At 44.2% G+C, this 21530-nt stretch overlaps 1 protein-coding gene across 15 annotated transcripts in view; it reads right to left on the bottom strand.

Moving 5' to 3' along the window:
• Positions 1–21530, bottom strand: part of PCDH15 (protocadherin related 15) — a 599229-nt gene that overhangs the window by 161288 nt on the left and 416411 nt on the right. For all 15 annotated transcript variants that reach the window (XM_062580806.1, XM_062580810.1, XM_062580818.1 and 12 more), the window contains one exon: positions 1873–2033. In XM_062580806.1, the coding sequence (XP_062436790.1) occupies positions 1873–2033 (161 nt within the window). The remainder of the gene's footprint in view (positions 1–1872; positions 2034–21530) is intronic.

Here is a 21530-nt window from a genome sequence, read left to right as displayed (position 1 = left end):
GGATGTTTTCATCTTCTTTGGATGCCAACTAATTGCAACCACGCGCAGCATTTGCCCATATATAAAATCAGCAGAATATAGGTGCAGCTGGGCTCACACTCAACTTTCTCAACTACTTTGAATCTCTATTTTGCTCTTCATATTCCAGTAAATATAAAAAAAAAAAAAAAAAGGAAGAAAAATAGGCAATTCTACCCAGCTCTGTAGTCACAGAGATAAAAAATGTATTTAATACATCTGCGGCAAACATTAATCTTTTTTCCAGTCCTACAATTCATAGTAAAAACAAGATGATAATCCCTTCATCACCAGTGTAAACACATCGATAATATTACCTATAAGTAATAAAGAAAATGCATACCATCCGCTCATTTCCTTGTGACTTGAGTCTACTTCTTGCAAAGAACACTTACACAGCAATACACACTCATAATTAAGTGATGTATTTGGGAGTTTAATTAGTTACTAATTTGGGAAATCAAATCACCTGACAAGGTTGCTTCAGTAAAGCACCTAGGTCACTTCAAGCAAAAATGGACGATCCTGAACAGAGAGCGGTGTCGCTGAAAGAGGCTTTGAAAAAGAATTAACTCCGATCTAAGAGGGATTTCTTGTTTTCTAAAGACAAGTGGATGCACAGACGCGGGGAGCGAGGGTGATGGAAATTTTGCTGTGCACTGCTTAGGGTGGTCCTGAAACCTCACCTCCTCTTGTAGCCTCTTCCTTTTCGCTCCAAGTTAAAATAAATAAATAAAATAAATCAAACCAAAAAGCCACCACGGGGCTGCTCCAGCACCTGCCTGTCTTCTCCATGGTGGTTGGGCACCTAGCCCTTGGGGCAAGGCCCTCTCTTTGCTGCGGCACCAAGGTCTCCCTTGCAACCACGTCCATCCTGCTCTGGTTTGTGCTGCATAGCTTTGCTCTACAGATGAAAACACTTTGCAAATACAAACTAAATTAAGAACAGCTGAATTCAATTAGCTGATTTTCTGTACTGAAAAATGGAAATGGGGATACATTTGCATGTTGCTGCTGCTATTAATGAATACATCTCAAAACACAGAGAAGACAAACTCATCCATAAAGAGCAGCTAGGAAGCTTCCCCCCACCCCAAGGAGGACTCCTGGCCCTAATGTCACTCTTCTCCATGTTGCTTATGGGTGATTTTGAGTCAACTTTCTTTTCAGAATCAGTTGTACCAGAGCAACTGTGCAATGTTGTGAGAAATTCCCTCCTGAAGGAAATTAGCACAGATGAGAAGACTCATATTTGTTTTCTATTTCTTAACCTTTTAACAAAAAAACTTGACAATACTTCTCATGAGCCTACCACACAAATGTTAAGTTGCTTTATAAAAGTAATTAAAAAAACCTGGAATACCACATTATCCTTCGACCAGTTTTATAGGCTAATTTAAAGTGTAGATTTTTTTTTTGTTTTAATCTCTTATGTCTCATAAACCAATACATAAAGCCAGAGCAAGCTCTCCGGTAGCAAGTGTCACAGGACACGAGCTAAGCAGCACTTCTCCTTTGAGATAAAGGCAGAAAAACATAATACAGAAGCACTGAATTCAATAAACAAGTCAAGTTTGGTTCAATATATTTTTCTGCCAGTCCACGCATCTATTTGTTTGGTCTTTATCGTTGTGTTTATCCACATAGAATTGTTGTGTGCAACTGCACATTAACAAGTTACTGCATGCTCCCAGTAAGCCCAAACACAGGATTAAATTAACTCTGCCAGCATTCATCTAGGGATAGAAGATAGATGCAGCTATTACATTCCAGCAGTCCCCGTGCTCACAATCGCTCTGCGAGTGCCCATAAGTTCAGAAAAGAAGCCTATGGATGGGGAAACCCCAAACTCACATCTCTGTCCAGAATTCGGCCAGTGCTATTTAGGTATAGCCTCTGGCTGATGGGATCCAGGATCACCCAGTAGTCTACGTTGTCTTTCAAAGAGAGTTCGATGGTGGGGTCAGGGCCTCCTGCCGTCCCTTTAATCAGCATACTGTCAACCAGGATCGTGCCTGCAAAACAATAAATGTAAAACAGAGACGTTCATATGGCTGTGTGCGTTTTTATGCAATTTGACAAGAAGCTTAACACTTGAACACCATTTTCAAACTAGGGTTTCCAGTGTTTTGTTGGAGTTATTTTTAAGAAGGCTGAACGAGGCTGAACCTTTGACGCCGAAGCTATTTCCAACAGTATGAGAGGAAGTGCTTACAATACACAATGCTTTCAACACTGAAGATCATACGTATAAAAATATCTATTTATATTGTGAGTAACCCTATCATACCTCCAAGAAAGGCAAGTGCTGAAAGAACAACCAAAACTGAAATAAATATTCCAGATAAAGAGCGACTCATCAAGGTGAGGAGAAAAAAAGAACAGTCAGAGAGGTTTCTCCAAAAAGAAATGGGGCATGTACGGTATTAATAAACACTATATATATGTATTTATATATGTGTGTGTATATATATATATATATATATATATATATATATATATATATATATATATCAATCAAATAATCATGACAGAGTGCATTAACTTAAAAACTTGAGGGGATGAGGCATTTTGTGCATTTCTAGCAAACCACTGCTACTTAACTAACCTCACTGGTTTGAATTCTGCACCAGATCGGACTTCCCTCCACTGCAGCCTAGAACAGCACTCTGCTTGTTTTAAAAAAGCACTTCTGTTTGGTTTATTTTGATACAGCAGCTCCTTTGTGCTTAAAAGCAGCCCTGGTTTTCTTCAGATATTCATGAGGCACTGCTCTCCCAGCAAGAGACAGCAGTTTGCAGAGAAGCCTTTTAATAGCTGTTCATACAGTGTTATTTCTGTATTTCATACTGTACTTCATATACAGTCTAACAGTGGGGCTTTTGGTTTTTTTTTTCTCCTTTCCACATTAGATATCAGATCATTCGGATGCCTCCATCCTACCTCTGCCCTTAGCCTCAAACGCCAGGAAGGTCACCTAGTAAATGCACCTGAACACGCACAAGAGTTGGAAGCCACCGCACGGACCTTTTGTGCACTAACTCGCCATACCTTCGAGTGCAAAGGTAAACGTATTCCTCAATGTTTGCAGCGCGCTAATACAACACCCCAGATGATTTGCTTTTAGAATTGATGCTGTACAAAGTAGAAAAACGCCCTAGCTGAAATGAAGTCTTTACCCTTGTTACGGGAAGTTACATACCATCTCGTACAAGCGTACTGGAAGGTCAAGTGTTAGTACCTGAATTTTAGCAACACATTGCTAATTTGATTAAGTATCTCATTATGACTAAAGAAAAAAAAATGTAAAATTCAAAACCTGTTTCACACTCTCAGGGGGAAACTTGCTTGTTTCTAATCGAAGTCCACAGCTGAAGTGCACTTGCTTGGAAACATCTGACTTGCACCACTGAGGCTCATCTTCCCACTCCCAACTCCAGCAGTTGATCCAACAACTCCTAGCTACTCCCCAGCACCTATGCAACCTCTGGAGAAGTTCCCCCTTCTCCACCAATTTTATTGGTTATCTAGACCTACAAGGCAAATGCCTCAAGCAAGGCAAACGTAAACCCTTCCACAGCTCTCAAGAACTGCAAAAACATCTTGTGCAAGGCAGCATAGTTCCCGTATGCTTGCACCGAGGGCCAAGGGTTTCCGCACAGAATGCTGAAAGCCACAGGGAGGAGGGTGGGGAACGTCCTTCCCTGCAGACACGTGCTTCACGTGTCTGATTGCAGCTTCCCAGAAACCAAATACGCACAGGACATGCCGTGCTTTCAACAGACCTTCAGACAGACACCTGGGATATAATTAGTGATATTTTTCCCAGCTATTTTTGCTGGTAGAGAAAGGGAGAGAAAGAAGCCTTACCCTCACTGAGGTCTTCATATCAATTCAAGCAGAATATAAGTAGAGCTATTTTTAGAAGAGTCTTTCATCTCGTATGAAGCCAAAATCTGGCCACTCCTGCACCTCCGCTAAAGCCTAATGATGACTGAGATGCCAGATAAAAAGATCTTAAATTCTCAAAGGATTAGCATAGACTAGACAGGCTGGAAGGGCAGCCTTAAGGAAAGAAAGTCAAGATGGGTGTTAAATAAAAACCAATTAAAAAAATAGGGACTAAGGGAACATATATATTTATGAAAGAGAAAGAGCAGTATTTCTAGGTGAAATACTTTTCTGAATGTAATAGTGTACATCTACTCATTTATTTTATCTGAGCTTGTTAGGAATTATTCAACAGGTAGCTACAAAACAAGAAAACAAAAACAGCAGTGCTGTTGTAAATATTATAGTGCTGGTTTCACATTACACTATTCCTTTGAGAGGAAACCAAAAGCTGAAAATCTTCATTAGACTGAAATATGGAAATGTTTTTATGTATGAGTCGGAGTAAGCGTTCTCTCTATGTGAAGGGCATTACAAGGGGCTCAATCAGCTGTAAAAGCCAAGAAAGATGGAATTTGCAGTCCATGCTCTGCTTAAGACAGCAGACCACTAGTGCTCAACAAGGAGTCACTTATTAAATGATTTAGACGTATTTTTGGATTATTTTAGTTCAATGTTTCAGCACAACCCTTTCTAAGGAGTCAGTGAGTTATGATTGCTCTGGGAATTATCTTGGTGTCGGTATATGAATCAGAAAATGGGACGTAATAAAACGAAAGCTGCAGCCCGTCTATTTTTAGCAGTGAAAAGGCCTTGGCATCAATTTCCCAAATTCAGAAATTGTGAAAAAAAAAAAAAGGCTTGTATACACTCGACAGGACTAAAAATAGAGACATTTGCAGCTCTGGCAGAGCATCATATTCCTTCTACTTGAGGTAAGCAGAAGGAGGAAGCATGAAGCCGGGAGCAGGTCGCTCTTCTCGCTCTTCCCAGGCTCAGGGCTGCAGAGTCCAAGCTTCACGTCTCTGCCCTCCAAGGGCACGTGCACGCCCAAAAAGGGGCTGTAACTTCTGAGACATCTGAAAAGGTACCTGAGAATTCACAAACTGCAGAAATATCAAGAGAAGGGTATCCAAAGCCAAGGCCGAGATGCAACCAAGCCCCATCCTGAGCGGGGTTTCACAGCCTTTGCTCCGGATGCACTCTCAAAAGCCGCAGTAGTGTATAGCAAAGGGGTGGGTGGGGTTGTCTTTCCCGCATTTATATTTTTCCCCCAAATTTCTACCATCTAAACATACTTATCCTCGCACCTAGGACAATCTAAAACTTGTCAGTCTCTGCCAACAGGTGAACTACGCTCCTGTATACCTTTCCTACTTGCACCTTCTGATGGCCACGTTAGAGTGCGCAAAACAGGCAAGAGGAGATCGGAGACGTGCAGGAAGGTCTCCAGGTGCCACCTCCTCCTCTTCATGCCCTTAAAACCCCTGCTGCCAAAGCCACCCGTGGCGGCTTTGTCACATCTGGCACGCGACGAGCGGCTTCTTCTCCTGTCAGTCCTGAGCAATGGTTTTCTCTTAGACAGAGCAAGTATGTGTTGAAGAGGAAACAAAAAAAAAGAAGGAAAAAAGAAAAAAAACCCAACCCACAAACCTGTACTGCTTTTTCACAAGTCCTGCTGCTTATAAATCTATTTGAAAATGAGGATTACTTTCTTACAGAAAGGAGTTAGATGGATCAGTTGAAACGTTAGTTCCTTGCTTTGCTATTCTGTAGAGTTTTCATGGCTAAACCTGGACCACATACTGATTCGTCCAAATTTGAAGGTATATATGTCTGCACTATAGGATGGATTAAATAGCAATAAATCGGAAGGCAACGGAGAATGAAAATCTTACTGCTGCAGTAAATTCTGACCGTGATCCTGATTCACGCCCAAAGAGGGTAATTTGATAAAGCCAGCCCCGAGATTACGCCCTGCGGCCTCACGCCACCCGTGCGGATCCCGGAGAGGGCTCCAAGTTTGCTTCCAGGTGGTCTCCCTGCCGACCTCCCTTCTCGTTCTCAGTGCGACCACAGCCTCCGAGCTATTGCCCAGCGTAGCTAAAAAGCAGCCCGCTCCTTTGGCCACGCTAAATCAAGGAGTCGCACAAATTCAGATTTAAGGCTTCTATTTTTATTCCTCCCCCAGGGCCCTTAATGCCTTCCCAGACTATTAAATTCACTAACCATCCAGCACTCGTCATTCTAGGTGTGCCATTTTACTTCAGCAAATTTTTGCTGTGTTTTTCCCATCTCCTTTTTGGTAAGAGGCCAACGGGTATAAAGTGACAGTGCTGAAAGACATCAGAGCCCAGGAGAGAGCAGAGAGGAAAAAGTTCAGCAGAGAGTTAGGGTCATATAGCAGCCCTGGGGGGAGCAGAGATTAAGGAAATTGGAGAGTAGAGTGGGCTAGAGAGAAAAAGAAGAAGCTGTAGAAGCCATCCTGCACCGGCATAAATCGGCTAAGGGCCGTGGAGCCCGGGCATCTGGCCGGGGACAAAGTCACCAAGCTGCAAGCTCACCCAAAGCCCCAAGATATAGGTACTCTGCACAAAACTGCAGCCTGCAAAATTATGTCAGCAAAGGAGGATCTTATTTATCTGGTAGAAAAAACAAGCATCTACTCTATCCAGCACAGTTACATCTGACAGCCCTCTCTCTCCAGGCTGAGGAACTGAAGTTAGGTAGGTAAAGCATGCCAAAATCCAAGGGAACGCCTATTTTTTTTTATTTTTTGTTTAGCAAACGAGACCAAAACCAGATTACTACAGGTTGACAGGAGATTCTCCGTTATCTACGGAAAGGCTGGCAACTCTTGAAAAAATATATACATATTCCCACGGCAAGGCTCTCATCCGAGATGGCAAGCACGAGCACAAAGAAAATTACCATTAACAAAAATGTTACCTTATAAAATTCTCGCAGATACAACAGAAAAGCTATCATAAAAAAAAAAAAAAAAATCGAAAAACAACAAAAAACCACCCCCACAGGCTGAAATGTCTGGGAACATTACGAAAAAAAAAAAAAAACATCCTTCTTCTTACCAGATAGCCAAGAAATAACGCAAATGCACACACTACAGTCAGCAGCAAGATAAAAAGTCTTCGGGCTATTCCCGCAAACACTTTGTTGCTTGTCTCACTTCCCCGAAGGCCCCGGCAGCAGCAGATCTTGAAGGTGATTTAGATCGTAAGACAGAGCACAGGACGACGACAGGGAGACGTCCGCGCGGGCACGAGGCAGTCGCGTCGGGTCAGGCCGTGCAGGGCTTCGACGGGGAGACGCCGGAGGAGTCTGCCAGCGACCGCTTCTCGCGATAGCGGAAGCTGCGTTAGCCCCACGCGTTTCCCCAAAGTTTCTACCGTATGCAAAAAAAAAAAAAAAAAACAGAAAAACAACAAAAAAAACCCCATGCATTTTGTCGCAGTCCGGAGATGAGGGAAAGCTCTTTATGAAATGACTAAAGGCAACGTAAATAGGGAAAATAATACAACGTAGATGTTCGTGCCCTCCTGGTTGAAAGGAAACTTCTCTTTCTTCAACATCACGCCCCCAGGGGTGGTGGCTAAGCCTCCTGCACCATCGTTCGGCTGCTGAGTCCCTCGAAGGCTTTCATTTCTCCTGCTGGAGAGGGAAAGTCTCCCCGCACCGGAGACTCTGTGCTGGGAAGGCTGTTTTGCACAGAGGAGTTGGATCTCCGGGGTCACCACCCCACTCCAGTGGACGTAATCGCGGAGAGAGGTCACCAGACATCAGAGGGGTTCACCTCTCTGGGTCAAAAACCTCCATTTTAATTTTTGCTCTTTTGAGGGAAAAAAAAACACGCACGCTAACAAAGTTTAAGTGTATCCTAGCCAGACCTGAGCCTGCGGGAACATATATTGTCTGATTACATGCATAGATTATGATGTTAGATACCTGCAAACAAAATGATTTGCATTTAAAACGGGAGCAATGTTCCCAGGGATATCCACGACTTCACATTTAAATATATTATCACAAAACCAATCTCATTCCTATTTCAGACCTGCCTCATTTTGTTTAGTCTCTATTAATGAACATTAATCCAGGACGCACATGCGAGCTCTTCTGCAGCACGACACGTCTCGGATTGAGAACTGTGTCTGTGCAACGCGGGCACTTCCCTGTGATTAAAGACGACCCGTGCATCTCAGACACGGCAAAGTCACCGATGCACACGACAGTCCTTACTCCGTGCCACTTGTCTGGGAAGTCCCAGCATCTAGCAGTCCAGTCACAGGTCCTACCAGGACAATCTTTCTGGTTGGAAATAGAAGTTTTGGGCATGCCTCTTGGCCTCTTTTGCTGTACAAACACCAGAAAGACGCTGTTTTCTGATAACCATTGATTAGGGCTGCAAAGACGACCTGCTAACCACTCCTCTTGGGCACCTTCCTTCTCAAAAGCTACGAAGAACAGACACCACCACCTCAAAAGGACACTTTGCAGTTTCCAGGACCCAGTTTCTATCTTATCTACCCCAAATCTGAGATGTACGCATGTACAGACTAAGGAAAAAAAAATATATATATATATATATAAAAACTTCCAAAAAATATTCCTGCTGAAAACTAAGAGCGGTCCTGAATTAACTTAGCGCAATCTGCAATTACAACATTTTTAGGCAACTGTAGAACATGCCTCATGCCGTTTACATTCGTGGCTCTTTCAGTTCTCTCTCAAGAAATGTGATTGATAATTTGCTGATATTCTTAAGTTTCTGGAAATATTCTGTAACTGTCAGTTTTGACAAATGCTGCTGAACTACAAACAGGTTTTCATCAGCGACGTGTCTCATTTTTCCTTGCCTTTCCCGGGGGCCTGCTGGGAGCAGAGGGCAAAGCCCCTGGGGCCCACATGCACCAGGTACGCTTGGAACGCAGAGGAGCGTGAGCTCCCAAAGGCTGCGAGCTCCCCTGCTATCCGCACTGCTTCGGAGCTGGCACGTACGGCCACAGCCTCCGAGGACCAGCCCCAACGCAGCACTTGGGCCAGAAACTGCTCCGGGAGCGGGGAGACCTCCGGAGAGAGCTGTGCTCCCTTAGATGCTCCAGCTTCACGGTAGGACGGACTATGGCCAGGGCTCTCTCCATAGAGGTAAGTGTTGCTCAAGGCTTGTGAAGCAAGGGTCCACCAGGTCTTCCTACTCGGCCAATACCCGCCTGCTGGCCATCAGCTCCCTCGCATGGTGCACAGGAACCAGAGGGACTGCCTGTTCTGTTTCACTTACCTTGTCCTGCAATGATGCCATGTTTCTGTTTCCAGTCTATGGAAAACAAACGTCTCATTTTCATTCTGATTCTAGGAAAAAAACAATACCTATCTGGAAACAGAGACCTTGCATCCAAGCTTCGACTAGGTGTGCCTCTCAAAACACAAGCCCGTATTTCAAAACTACAAAATATATTTCCGGGATTGTGCAACTAGGGGGAAACTTGAGCTTTCAAAACAGATAAGCAAGACTGCTAAAAACAGAGGCAGTGGAGAGGTGTGGGGAGGTGTCTTTGACCAGTGAAATTCTATTGCAAACTATTTTATCAAAACGAACGTTTCAGCACGCAGCCAACAGAGATGGAGCGCAGGGCAACTACCCGTTCATCACGTTTCCTCGGGAAAACTGCATATTCAGGCAATCTTTTTCAGAGTTCTCAGGCACATTTCAGAGTATGTCAGACTGCGACCATATATTAAAAACAGATTTCGTAAATCTTGTTTGCTTTCCAATTCCTTCAGCCATTACTCAAGCAAATTAACATCAGGGCTTATTGGTTCTCTGTTTAGAGCAAGTCTAATTTACACTTTAAACACTCAAGAACTTCTAAATAATGAAGGAGACCAAGCATTCATTTGGGAACACTGTGATCAAGCAGTGGCCACTGAAGGTGTGAATTAAATGACTAGAATGTTTTTTGCTTAATTGGGAACCATCTTACTGCCTGTTTGCATACCATTTGGAGAGGAGCAGCATGAGGCTGTATCGCCGGGTCCTGAAGTTGAATTATTAACATTGTAAAAAAGCCTACCTAAACATTGCTCGTGGCTATTTGCAGAATTTGTTATTCAATATTTTATAGGCATCTACTGTGCACTGTAATAACCCCGCATATTGGTTTACACCTTACAAGGAAGGGAAAAAAGGGCAATTCGCTGAGGCTTACAGAACTTCTCCATCTGCCCATGCTATTTTGTGCGAAGAAACAACCTGGAAGAGAAATGAACATTGCGGGAAAGCTTAGATCTTCTTGGTGCACCATTTCAGTAATGGAGGCAGAGCAATTAATGCCGTGTTCTCAAAAATCCTGCCCCAACTTAACTGTTTTGCCTGGGTTTTTATTCCAGCCAAGCTCTTCCCTGCTGCAAAGTTTGGAAATCCAACGACACAACACCCTCATCCTGGAGAAAAAGGAAGATGGGGGATGCAGGAAAGATCCACAGTTGAATGTCATGTGGATAGCAGACCTACACGTGTGTATCCACAGCTAGCTTTGGATACAATTCTTGTTAAACAGTAATTCAGTCTCTTCGCACGCTCTTGCTACGACGTCTCTCCTACTTCCAGGGGTAAAAAGAACCCTCAAGTGTGAGTGGAGCACTGAAAATCAAGGGCACGCTGGACTTGAGTAAGGAGGAAAACCCAAAACCTGCTGAAAAATCCTACTTATTTAGATTTACAAACCTAGGAGATGCAATTTTCCAACAAACTGACTTTATTTGAGGAAGAGACTTCTTGCAATGCCTCCATTGAGGTTGCTCCAGATGAGGAGCAACCACCAACTGACAGGAGAACTCGACACCAGAAAAGGGACTTCTGCCTCTGAAATGCATTCGTTGCTGGTCTGTAAGAGCCTGCTTTTGGAAGAGGGGTGCACAGTTCTGTTGCTTACATCACTGCCTAACATTCCCTTTCTGGGGAGCAGGGAATGCTTTGCTCTCTTTCATGGGAGAAGAGAAATCCCCCTCTTTCTCTACTGATTTCTTTGTGACAAAAACCAAAAGCATAGGAAAAATGCTTTATTATTCATTTGTGACTTAAAATTTTGCATAAACTGAACCGAGCTTATGTCGAGTAATAAGGATTCCAAAGAACCAACAACAGTGTGTAGGGGGGAGAAACATTAAAGTAAGTAAAAATAATCGTAACGTCTGTTCTTTAGATTGTGCTGTTCATTGCATCAATCGCATTTCAATCTTTAATCCGTAATGCTGCCCACTACAGCACTGACAGAGTTAAAATTCAAGTCTTGATCATTGAACGACTTACTGGCGTAGCCTGGTAAGCAGTCAAATTTTAAGAAAAAAACAGTTTAAAAGGGTCTCTTACTACTTATTTAAGATTTTTAGCAAGTCCTATTTTTGTGGAAGAACACAGAGCCAGGCAAATTGGCTAGTAAGCATAGAAGATGATCAGTTATAACAAGGTAGAAGATGTAAACATTGCTCTAACCTCCTTTGGTACTCTTCTGCTCTTGTTGCATTAAAACACACAAACTAGCTGACTTGGGTCATTGCTACCAAAATGCAAGCGTGTTTGCAAGCACACCAGCAGAACAACTGAGAAGAAAGCCAAAAAAAAATATATATTAAAAAAAGTATAATATCCATCTCAGATTTTTTTCCCTGAGGACACTGAGGAAATAAGCTGTTTGTCACCTCTACAACCTCAAGACTCGAGTCCTTCAAGTCACTAAAGTGTTCTATCCCATAAACATTTTTAAGCACCCCTAGTGCAGTCTTAAAAAAAAAAAATGGTAAAGCCACATTAATCTTCAAAAACCATTAACTACTTCAGACTTCCCGGAAGAATGAGATGGGATTTCCCTAGGAATAAAAACCAGACAGAAGTGGGATGCAGTTTAGTAGACCAAGTCCAGCAGGAGAAATCTAGACTTATTCGCATGCAATAGCCTCGTCCCAGCACAATAACCCGTGTCTCGCTGTTTCTCTGCTGCCAGGATGTTCCTGTGAAACCCACCTAAGAAAACCTTCACCTCAAGCCTTCCACTGAAGGGCTGTCAACTACTTCCACACTACAGCTGGTGGTTGCCCGTTCAGTAGATCTATGTCCTACCTGGATAAAGAGCCATCGCAGCTATGGTGACAATGCCGCAAGATGCAGATGCAAGTATTTTTCCAGCACAAAAGAGAAATTATGAAATACTCTCACACAATAGAAACCTTTTTCCACAGAATTTTTTTTTTTGGTAATTAACATCTGAGGCACTTGCATGCTCTCCTGAGGGATTCGGTTAACACAACTGCTGAAGCTGAGCCTGACACTCGGACAAACAACTGCGCAAGGTCGCGGCGTTATTAAAGCTTTTGTCGCAACTTAAACTTTGTGCAATGGAAGTCAAAAATCGAGTTTTGGGAAGAAGATGCTTTAATTTTTTTTTGAAAGAAAGCAAGCACAACGTGATCCAGACTTTTTCCCACCGGAACGCCGTTTTAGCGCCAGCCTGGACGCTCGCTCAGCCAGAAAGTACTGTTTGGTAGACGAGGGGGAGAAGGATTTAACTGCTTTCTTTATGTGAGTTCAAAACACAGAAAGCTACGCAAGTACAAAATGTTTAAGTTGACTTCAGATTCTTTCCATTTTACTATGGAAAAGCCACGGCCTCACTGCAGCTACCTCGCAGGAGCAGCTTGCGGTCTCTTTTATAAAAACTCCCGGCCACGCCACCGCGAGAGCGCAAACCGCTCCTTTGACGGGTAAGGGTGAACGCTATCGGTACTAACCCCGCAACGCTCATCGTGCACAGCTACTTGATAATTGCTATAGTTTCATTCCACTTCTCTTTGCGTGTCTTTCTCTAGGGTCCAAAGTCATGGTGGACAAGTGGTTCTGGACTATCTCATTTGGCAACTATTAAAATTTCCCCAAAGTATGCCTTTTACAAAATCTGGGCATTTAATACCAGAAAATAGCTTTTTTTGTTTTTTTGGTTTTTGTTTTTTTGGCATGCAATTATTAGCCAGAGGAGCATTTTATGCCTCTGGATGAGAAGGAAAAGGTGCTATGTGATGGTCTTTCTAAAAGATGAACTTTTTAGAAGGAAGCTGCACATCTCCTTAAGAGTCATGGTACCACGAAAAGAGCCCGTTCCAAAATAAGGCATTTTAGCCTTTAAGAAATAAGCAACAGCAGAGCAAAAGCACTGAAACACCGCCAACTGCACAAAGCAAAGGAAAGGTTTCAATTCCCAGAAAATATTTCCCATTGCTCCCGGCCATTCCCCAACCCTGCACGGGACCCTCTGGGAAAGAACCAGCACAAGGGACCTCAGCTGGCAGACTGGCTCAAGAAGCACCTAAAGCAAGTGCAGCATTATGAATAAGCAACTTGATATATTCTTTTATAGAAGTGCATGTATATATGTGTATATATAAATATAATAATAAAGCAAAAGAAAAAAAACACACTAGTCTGCATTAGCTGAGCACATACATGCTGCAAAGCCCTTGCAAAGCACTCAGCTCAGGGACAGTAATTGCCAGATGGGAGGGCTAACTGCTTAAAATAAACTAACAGCATTCCCTTATCCTGCGTAGGGCCAGCACGACTTGGGGGCTTGGAGACCCTGCAGCAATTTTTTAAATTACATCACGGGGCGGGTGGCAAGAAGAAAGGGCCTTTTGTGCATCCCAAGCCCTCCGAGCATCTCTTTTCTCCAGTAAATCCACAAGGGCTGCATAATCCAGGATTACACGCGTGTTGTAATTAAACGTACGTTAACCGCAACGACGTTCGCCCACGCGGATGCCGGCTTTACGAAACCCTCGCAGTGAGCAAAGCGGTCCTCCGATGCTGCTACTTCTCCCGCCCCTCCGAGACTGCCTTTGATACGCTCTTACGGTTACTTCTAACCTCTCTTCTCCGGAGGAAGATGATTGCAGCTCTCAAGGCTCCTCGCTTTACCCAGACAACGCGGCACACCGCAGCGCCGGTGGGCGAAGCTTGGCCACGGGGTCAACCATGCCGCTTGGCTCACATTCAGGAGAAACCCCTCATCGAGAACATCACCCGCACGTTAACAACCAGGACCGGCTTTGTAGACTGTTTGACCAGAGTGACACTCACCTTACAGCTCACACAACCTCACAGCAGTACGAGAAAATATTTAGAGTGACATCCCACATGCAGTGAAGGATTCTCACCCAAAATAGGAGCATTTTTCCCTCTTCTTGCAAAACTTCCTAAAATTTAATAGTCCAGAATAAGTGCTTCTATGACTATCTGTATAGTTGCGATACCATTTTGAAGGAAAACACGTGCTTCAGAGCAAGCCAAACATCGCTCGTGCTTTGAGTGCAAATACTGCTAGGGCTGCCAAAAATACAGGTTTCTGAGACGCTAGCAAATCGTATGCGGAAGGTTTAGCTTGACTTCCGAGATTGATATTCTCAGATTGTAGCCTTATTTATGAACAGAACAGAACCAAAGCAGTATTTTGCCCAAAGAACAATTCACCTTAGGTTCCCGTGCTCAGGTTTTTCCCAGCCCTTACCGTTACGTGTCCTTCCCCAGGGTCCCCCTCGGGCATACGCACTTCCGACAGAATAAATAGAGCAAAAGGCGAAGATCTGGAAAGCATCCCACTTTTCCATATGCTAACCTGCAGTTGGGTTCTTGGCCAGCTCTTCAGTGGAAATCAGACACACGAAAACTGCTCATTCTGCGATCAGATCCCCCATAATAATTTTGGAATTTATGGGTCTTTTCCAACCGGATGGAAAACACAACTGAAAAAAAAATGCTATAAAAAGGTGGGGTTTGGGTCAAGAAAGCTTGGAGCTCGCCCACTGCGCCCCTCTGTCGCAAGCAGCGCAGAAAAAAGACAGATTAATGACAAAAAGCAAGGGTGCGCAGTCCTGTCTCATGCGGGTAATAATCTGTCAAAAAAGGAGGAATATGGCTTAAGTGGCTAACACAAACTTAATAACTGTTTTTGTTGTTTTAGAAAGCCTACATAAAAAAAAAGACAGTGGTTTTTAACGTTTCCTTAAAGTAAAAACAAACTTAAGTGTGAAAAGCCAATACCCACAGAGGCCATCAAAATTACAGTGTTTTAATAGCAATTGGCCCCTGTTAAGGATTTTATGCAATTGTCATTTTTTAATCCAATCTAATTACAATCACAGTTTCCTGGCTACACTTGCTAAGAGTGTTACCCCCCATCTCTGTGATAACTGGGGGGTTGGCGTCCTTCAAGATCTCCAACCGCCCCCGCCTCCCCAACAAGTTTAGCAGCGGATTGTTTGCATCTCTTTTTGATGCTCAAGTTCTCTGTTTGCGCGGGAAAAGCTGAATGGATGCTAACATAGTAAACGGCTGGGACCCAATACGGATGAAAAGAAACATCTCAAACGCTAATTAAGAGGCATCGATACTTATTGTTAAGCAAATAATTTATGTAAGTTAGACCGCTCCTGAAAAGCAACCCAGTCTAACAGCAGCAAGAGGGAGCGACACCAGCTGACCCACCATCCCACCTTCTCCTACAAGCTTTTTTTGCTATGCATCTATCTATCTATACCTACATACCTATACAGGAGTGCCATAGCACAGACCGGAGCACGGGAGACCAAGAGTCAGCACGAGCACAAGGTTACTGCGGCCCGTGGCCGGACACAGCCTGGGAGGTAGCGCTACCCACATGCGGACGTGGGCACCTCCTGGGGCCAAGAGCGGATAGATACGGTCAGACCCTGTCAGCTGCCTTTGGGGCCACAAAAAAAGGCCCCGGCGTTGTCTCGTTCTGTAGCGTGGATGTACCCACAGGGGCTCGAAACGACTCTCGCTCCAAGTGCGAGCAGCTAATTCAAACCTTGGCATCTTTACTCCCATTGCTTCCAGACCACATCACTCCCCATCGCTGGTGACCAAAGCAAACACCCAGCACTGGGCAGTAGAATCGGTGTCAATGTGATTCTCCTTTCCCTTTTCTCCAGCTTTGAAAGGTAAGATTTGGAGCAACACATGAGAGAGGAATTCAAGGTTACGTTAAGCTCCGGTGTGGCTTTACTCCCACTCTGACCCAACCATACCCACATCGGCATATAGAGTTCCAGCCCAAGGGAGCCCCAGAGATGGCGTCAAGTAGGCACGGAATGGACTTTTCCGTCCCACCCATCTGGAACAGCATTTTTGCTGTTCCAACAAACCCAGCAAACTCCTAACTAGGGCAGGAACTGCTCCAAAATCAGATTTTCCTGCAAGCGAGAGCCCAGGAGCCCGAATCCCGTGCTTGCCTAGGAACTTCACTGCAATTGCAGCGCACTTCAACATGAAGTTTCCTACTCAACTCCCTTTATAATTGCTGCTATTTTATGCATGACATTAATATTTCTTAAATTGCTTTCTTTACCTCCTTGAGTCAGAAAAATCGCGCACCAGGCAACTTGGCCACACTGCTAACCTCTGAGTTTTAGTTTGGACAGCTCTGCCCATTTCACCACCGTTTTACCCTTTCATTACAGTAGCAGAGTCACTGCCCTACCAGTGTTTGGTTTCCCCTTTTGTCCTCAAGATTTAAGTAAGACGGACGTGGCTGCGCCTGCTTAAAGAAGCCAAACAAAACAAATTCCTTCGCCCCCTTGTTCAGCTCCAGCTCAAGCCACGGTTATAAATACGGAGGGATACTCATCAGTCTGGTCACCGGGACCACCGGAATTATTTGCAATTCACTGCCGCGCTGTAAAAGCAAACTTTGATGCAAATTGTAATTAATAAGCCCTTTGAAACAAGGTCAGTTCGGGTGACAATAAACCCACTGTTCCTGCAAGAAAGCTTCTGCTCATCCATAAAGGAGAACACCAGAACCTATTAAACATCTAGCCTGCTGGGCCACACACAGATTCAGTCCGACACTTTTATATTATCTTCACATACACGATGAAGATAACTTGATAAACTCAACCAGCACTTCTAAAGCGTGAGCCATCTAAGCATCCAAGAAACAACGTGTGGTTACTCCCACGTATTAGACTTCCAGTTTTTTTTCCACTAGCAGCACAGCAGAAGCACTCAGAGACTGTTTTTAACACAGCCAAAAAGTCACGCCGCTGACCACAAGCGATTTGGTCCACAGGTGCAAAATGAGATGCTCTTTCGGAAGCAGAAGTAGTACTGCACAAAAACGTATTGCAAGTGTGCGCAGGACGACCACGTGGACGTGCGCTGGGCACGCGGGCGGCGTACCTGAAGCCAATCTACACGTTTACTCCCCCTGAGCCGTAAACATCGCATTTTGAGTTCCTCCTTTTGGGGCGCACGGGGAGTTTTCGCCAGGCGCAGGCGGCCTCCGCGGCAGTCACGCCGCGACGGTAAAGTCGCCCCAAATTCAACTGCAGGAAGCGCAGAGAACTTGGGAGATTTGCCCCCCCCCCAAAACAAACAAACAAACAAAAAAACGGTGCAGCGAAGAGGTAGTAGCAACCTGGACTGGTTTCCAATTAAAAATGATATGCTGGCCGAGCATGGCACTGAGGACATTTACTACAGTAACAGTATCATAAATCTCCAGTCCTTTCTCTCAACCAGCTCCACGGGGTACACCACACGCTCCATAAATTACACTCCTCCCCCTCTTGCTCACCTCCCAAGTGCATAAAATAACGCAAACATCTACCAACAGAAATAACTTAGGAAACAAAGCACTCCACCTGTTCTGACCGAGAGGAAAAAGACAGTAATATATTTGAGCATAAAGTTATTTTATCTTATTTATTTCACAAGACTGCCCCCGCCAGCCCCGTTTTCCTTTCCTGCGGGATCATCAGCACGTACGTGGGGGCAAACTCGCCTCTCCCCGAGCGGCCAGCCTCGAACGGGCACCCGCGGGTTTTTACCGCAACGCGGCGTTACCAAAGCAGCAACGCTATCGCTTCCCCCGCTCCCTCTTCCCTCCCTCGCTTTGCAGGTGGCTCTCCTTGAAGAGGTCAGAGCATCCCGAGGGAAAGCCAGGGCCGTTCGGCAAGCACGGCAGCAGAGGAACGCCGAGGCAAATAAACCACGTCAGTGGTGATTCTTCACGGACAGTCAAGCTTCCTCCCACCTTTAATTTTACAGGCTATTGTCTTTTTTAGCACATCATTGTACAATCTAACTGGCATTGCGTTCAGATGAATAGCAGCTGGGTTTTCTACACTCAAATATAGGAAATTAAGAACTGTGCAAACCTTTCAAGCCATTCGGTTGCGTGCATTCAATTAAGACTTTTTAATAGCGTTTCCAGTTCAGATCATAAGGGACCAACAGGATAGCAGCAGCTGCAAGTAAAGACAGCGTTCCCGTTTAATTCCTCGTGACGGGCACTTGCCGCATCCAAACCGGGCTACGAATTTCTTCCCAAACTGGGGACAAATTTCATTCCACAGAAGTTGCCTCAACACATGGACTTCAATGCATTTTAGCACTGGTGGAAGGCAATCGTGCCTCCAGCTTGGGAGGACGTGAAATCGTTCCAAACAATACGCTCGGCTTTATCTTCGGGAAAGAAAGAGAGCAACGGGAGGTGATAAAAACTTGTCAAAAACACCCCAGCAGATTTCTCAGCGCAGAATACACTAGATGAAACACGTCAAGAAAAAAAAATCAAGTAAATAATGAAAATATCCTAGCAGTTGGGTAGAACTTGCACTGCGTGCGAAAAGCTATTCACCCAATGGGCAAAGGCTGCCATCGGTGGGGACGAGCGGGCACGAGGCCAGATGATTCCTCCAAGGGGAAGTTCAGCTTTTGCAAGCACTACGAGATCTTGCAAAGATGATAAAGAAAAAAAGATTAATGAAATTTCAAGCTGTGTACATAGACTGTCATTCTTCAAGCCCCGACAGGGCTCAGTTCAAAATACGAGTCACTGGTGCTTAGCAGCTACGTAAGGGTCATTTGCAGCATCAATATACTGAAAACAAATGAAGGTATCTTTAGATACCGAGACACTGAAAAAAATGCATAGCACGACGACACGATGTATGACAGCACCACCGTCGCTTGGGCTGTGGCTGCCGTACCAGTGCCAAAAACCCAAGCGGCCACGAAATGGCAACTCTGAACTTTAAGATTAGTTTTTAACCAAACAACCCCAAACCCTACCCTACAGGGAATCCAGTGAGAAGCACCTCTGCTGCTGTTACGATTATTCGCTGTTGACAGCTATTTTCACCTGAAGCTCAGGGGGAGAGTTTATAGATCTTTTAGCAGGCTCTTACAAGACCGTAAAAGAAGGTCTTCCCACGGGAACTGTCCCGGGCACTTAGCCGAAGCCCGCGAGGAGCTCAGAGATGCCTCACGACACCACAACCCATCTCTTCCAACCCACTGCGCCTGTGTCTTGTTTTCAAGTAACACATCTAAAAATTAATCCCAAAGAATTACCCGAAGGGACAGACACAAGAATTTTAGTTAACTATTCACCAACAAGTCAAGCCAGCAACTGGTACTGCAACCCCACTTCTAAGGGCGCTGCTATAAGCACCTTATTATAAATAAATTGTCTCTAGGACTGTTTCTTTCACTGAAATAGAGTGGAACCGTTTTGCATTTAAGCATTACCTTGCTCAATTTTATATAATTAAAGAAATCATAAGAATACATTAAACCAATGTAATTCTTGTCCCCTGAGGACATGAGTTGAAGCTGCAGCTCTATGAGCTCTAGCCTTAAGAACACATACCCACCCCAAGGATACATACTTGAAATGGTTAACAGTAAAGCTCAGAGTTAAAAATAAAATAAAATAAAAATCCACACTTAAAACTATGAAGTTATTTTCCAAACCTTATTTTTGTTCATGTGTAAAAGTACTCATCTTGCAAGAGGCAAAATATCTATTGGTAGGAATTCTCTTAGGGCTTGCGTAGTCCTAGCACAACATTGTTGAACAAAATCAACCACACCAAGAGTTCATTCTCCTCATATTTAGCAGGGATGTCAGCTAGTCCACTCGGTTCCCTGTCCAGCTGCTTGTTATTATTTCTCTTCAACTTCAAATCTTTTCCCTTTTACTACTGTTCCCCTTTAAAAATATCAAAAAAAAAAAAAAAAAAAAAAAAAAAAACTCAGAAGTGTCCAACTTCCACATCTCCTCCTTCCTCCCATCAGGGCAGAGTCCCTTCTGTTTCTTCCCAGCTTCCTGCTTCTCCACCTCTTTCTAAAGCGGAGTATTTTGGGCCTTTTCAATGGAAATAACTGAGCAGTCAGCTTCTACGCAGACTCCAGGACTGCTTGGATTCTCCTCGACGGTTCTTGCTGGTGGCAACAAGGACCGCACGCTACTCTGCTGCCTAAAACATGCGCCTTCAAGTTTTCTGCCTCGATGGGACGGTCTCTAAGTTGGCACAGGTCAAGGGTGGACATCCAGGCCACCAGTCCCTGAATCAGATTAAGGCCAGGTCAAAAGCTAAAACCTTTGCTGCCACTCGTTACCTAACAAACCTAAACGACTATTTGCTTTTATGAGGATGCCACGCTTGGTTTCACTGAAGTCACCATTCTCATGGGCTTTACTGACGGTCACCTCCCAAGCCAGGTCCATGCCCCGCTCGGGTGGCGCACAAGGACCGCTTCTGCGGGATGCCGGCCCGCACGGTGCCCACGACTTAACTCCCCGTATCGTGCCACACCTGGACACTTACCCACTCAACACGGTGGCATTTCTTTCTCCGTAACCTTCCTACAATCGCAACATTTTTTGCCTCCTCAGCCTCCCCTGTCACACAGCTGGCAGTTATGGCATAAATATTAAACTTGTCTTACTCAGGCACAACACTGTAGTCTATGGAGATGCTATTGTATTTGTTGCCTTATAAATTACCTTTAATAAATCTACGCTTTCTTTAGAGCTCCAGTGGAAACAACCCACCTTGTTACTCCTGTGTCATTTGTTCTCGCTGTAAGAATCCCATCAATTCTCTGCCTTCCAGCAAGCTTCTGACATGCCTATTACAACAGTAATTTTAGATGGCCATAGCACATAGATTTTTGGTACACTGCTGTAGTTTTTAAGACTTCAAGCAACAGCATAAAAGATTTCATGCATTCAGTCTGGTCTGGTCGCTGGGCTTCTCTAATTAGAATAAAACCTGAACTTCTTAAGGCACGTCTTTCATTGTTTTCCACCTAAAGTTAATCAAATCTATCGTCTCTTTTTTATAAGGATGGAGAGTTTGCATAATTTCCTCCACAAAAAAAAAAAAAAAAAAAAAAAAAAATCCCTTAAACTGCTTGTTTCTCAAAACTATTCATTTCCCTTGAACTGTCTCACAACTTCTAACTCCAAGTGGCATTTTGGCACTATGCAGAGGTGCCATGAAATGCCACGAAAAGCTGAAGGTATTACTAAGCGTATTGTTTGCCTATGGTCACTTACCTTATTCTATTTATGAAAATGGACTTAAAACAGAAGCGTAGCACATAGTCTTTACCCTGTATCAACCCAGCAAGCAGTACACCACAGTAAACGCATAAAATTGCAGTGGACATTCATCTGAAAAGGAAAGGTGGGGTTTCACCCAGCCGCCCACCCTCCAGCAGCTTGCAACTTCTGAAAGGAACC

Source organism: Rhea pennata, chromosome 7 (genome assembly GCF_028389875.1).
Source record: "Rhea pennata isolate bPtePen1 chromosome 7, bPtePen1.pri, whole genome shotgun sequence".
Lineage (NCBI taxonomy): Eukaryota > Metazoa > Chordata > Aves > Rheiformes > Rheidae > Rhea > Rhea pennata.
Note: the sequence above shows the minus strand (reverse complement) of the source record. Positions and strands in the feature narration are given on the sequence as shown.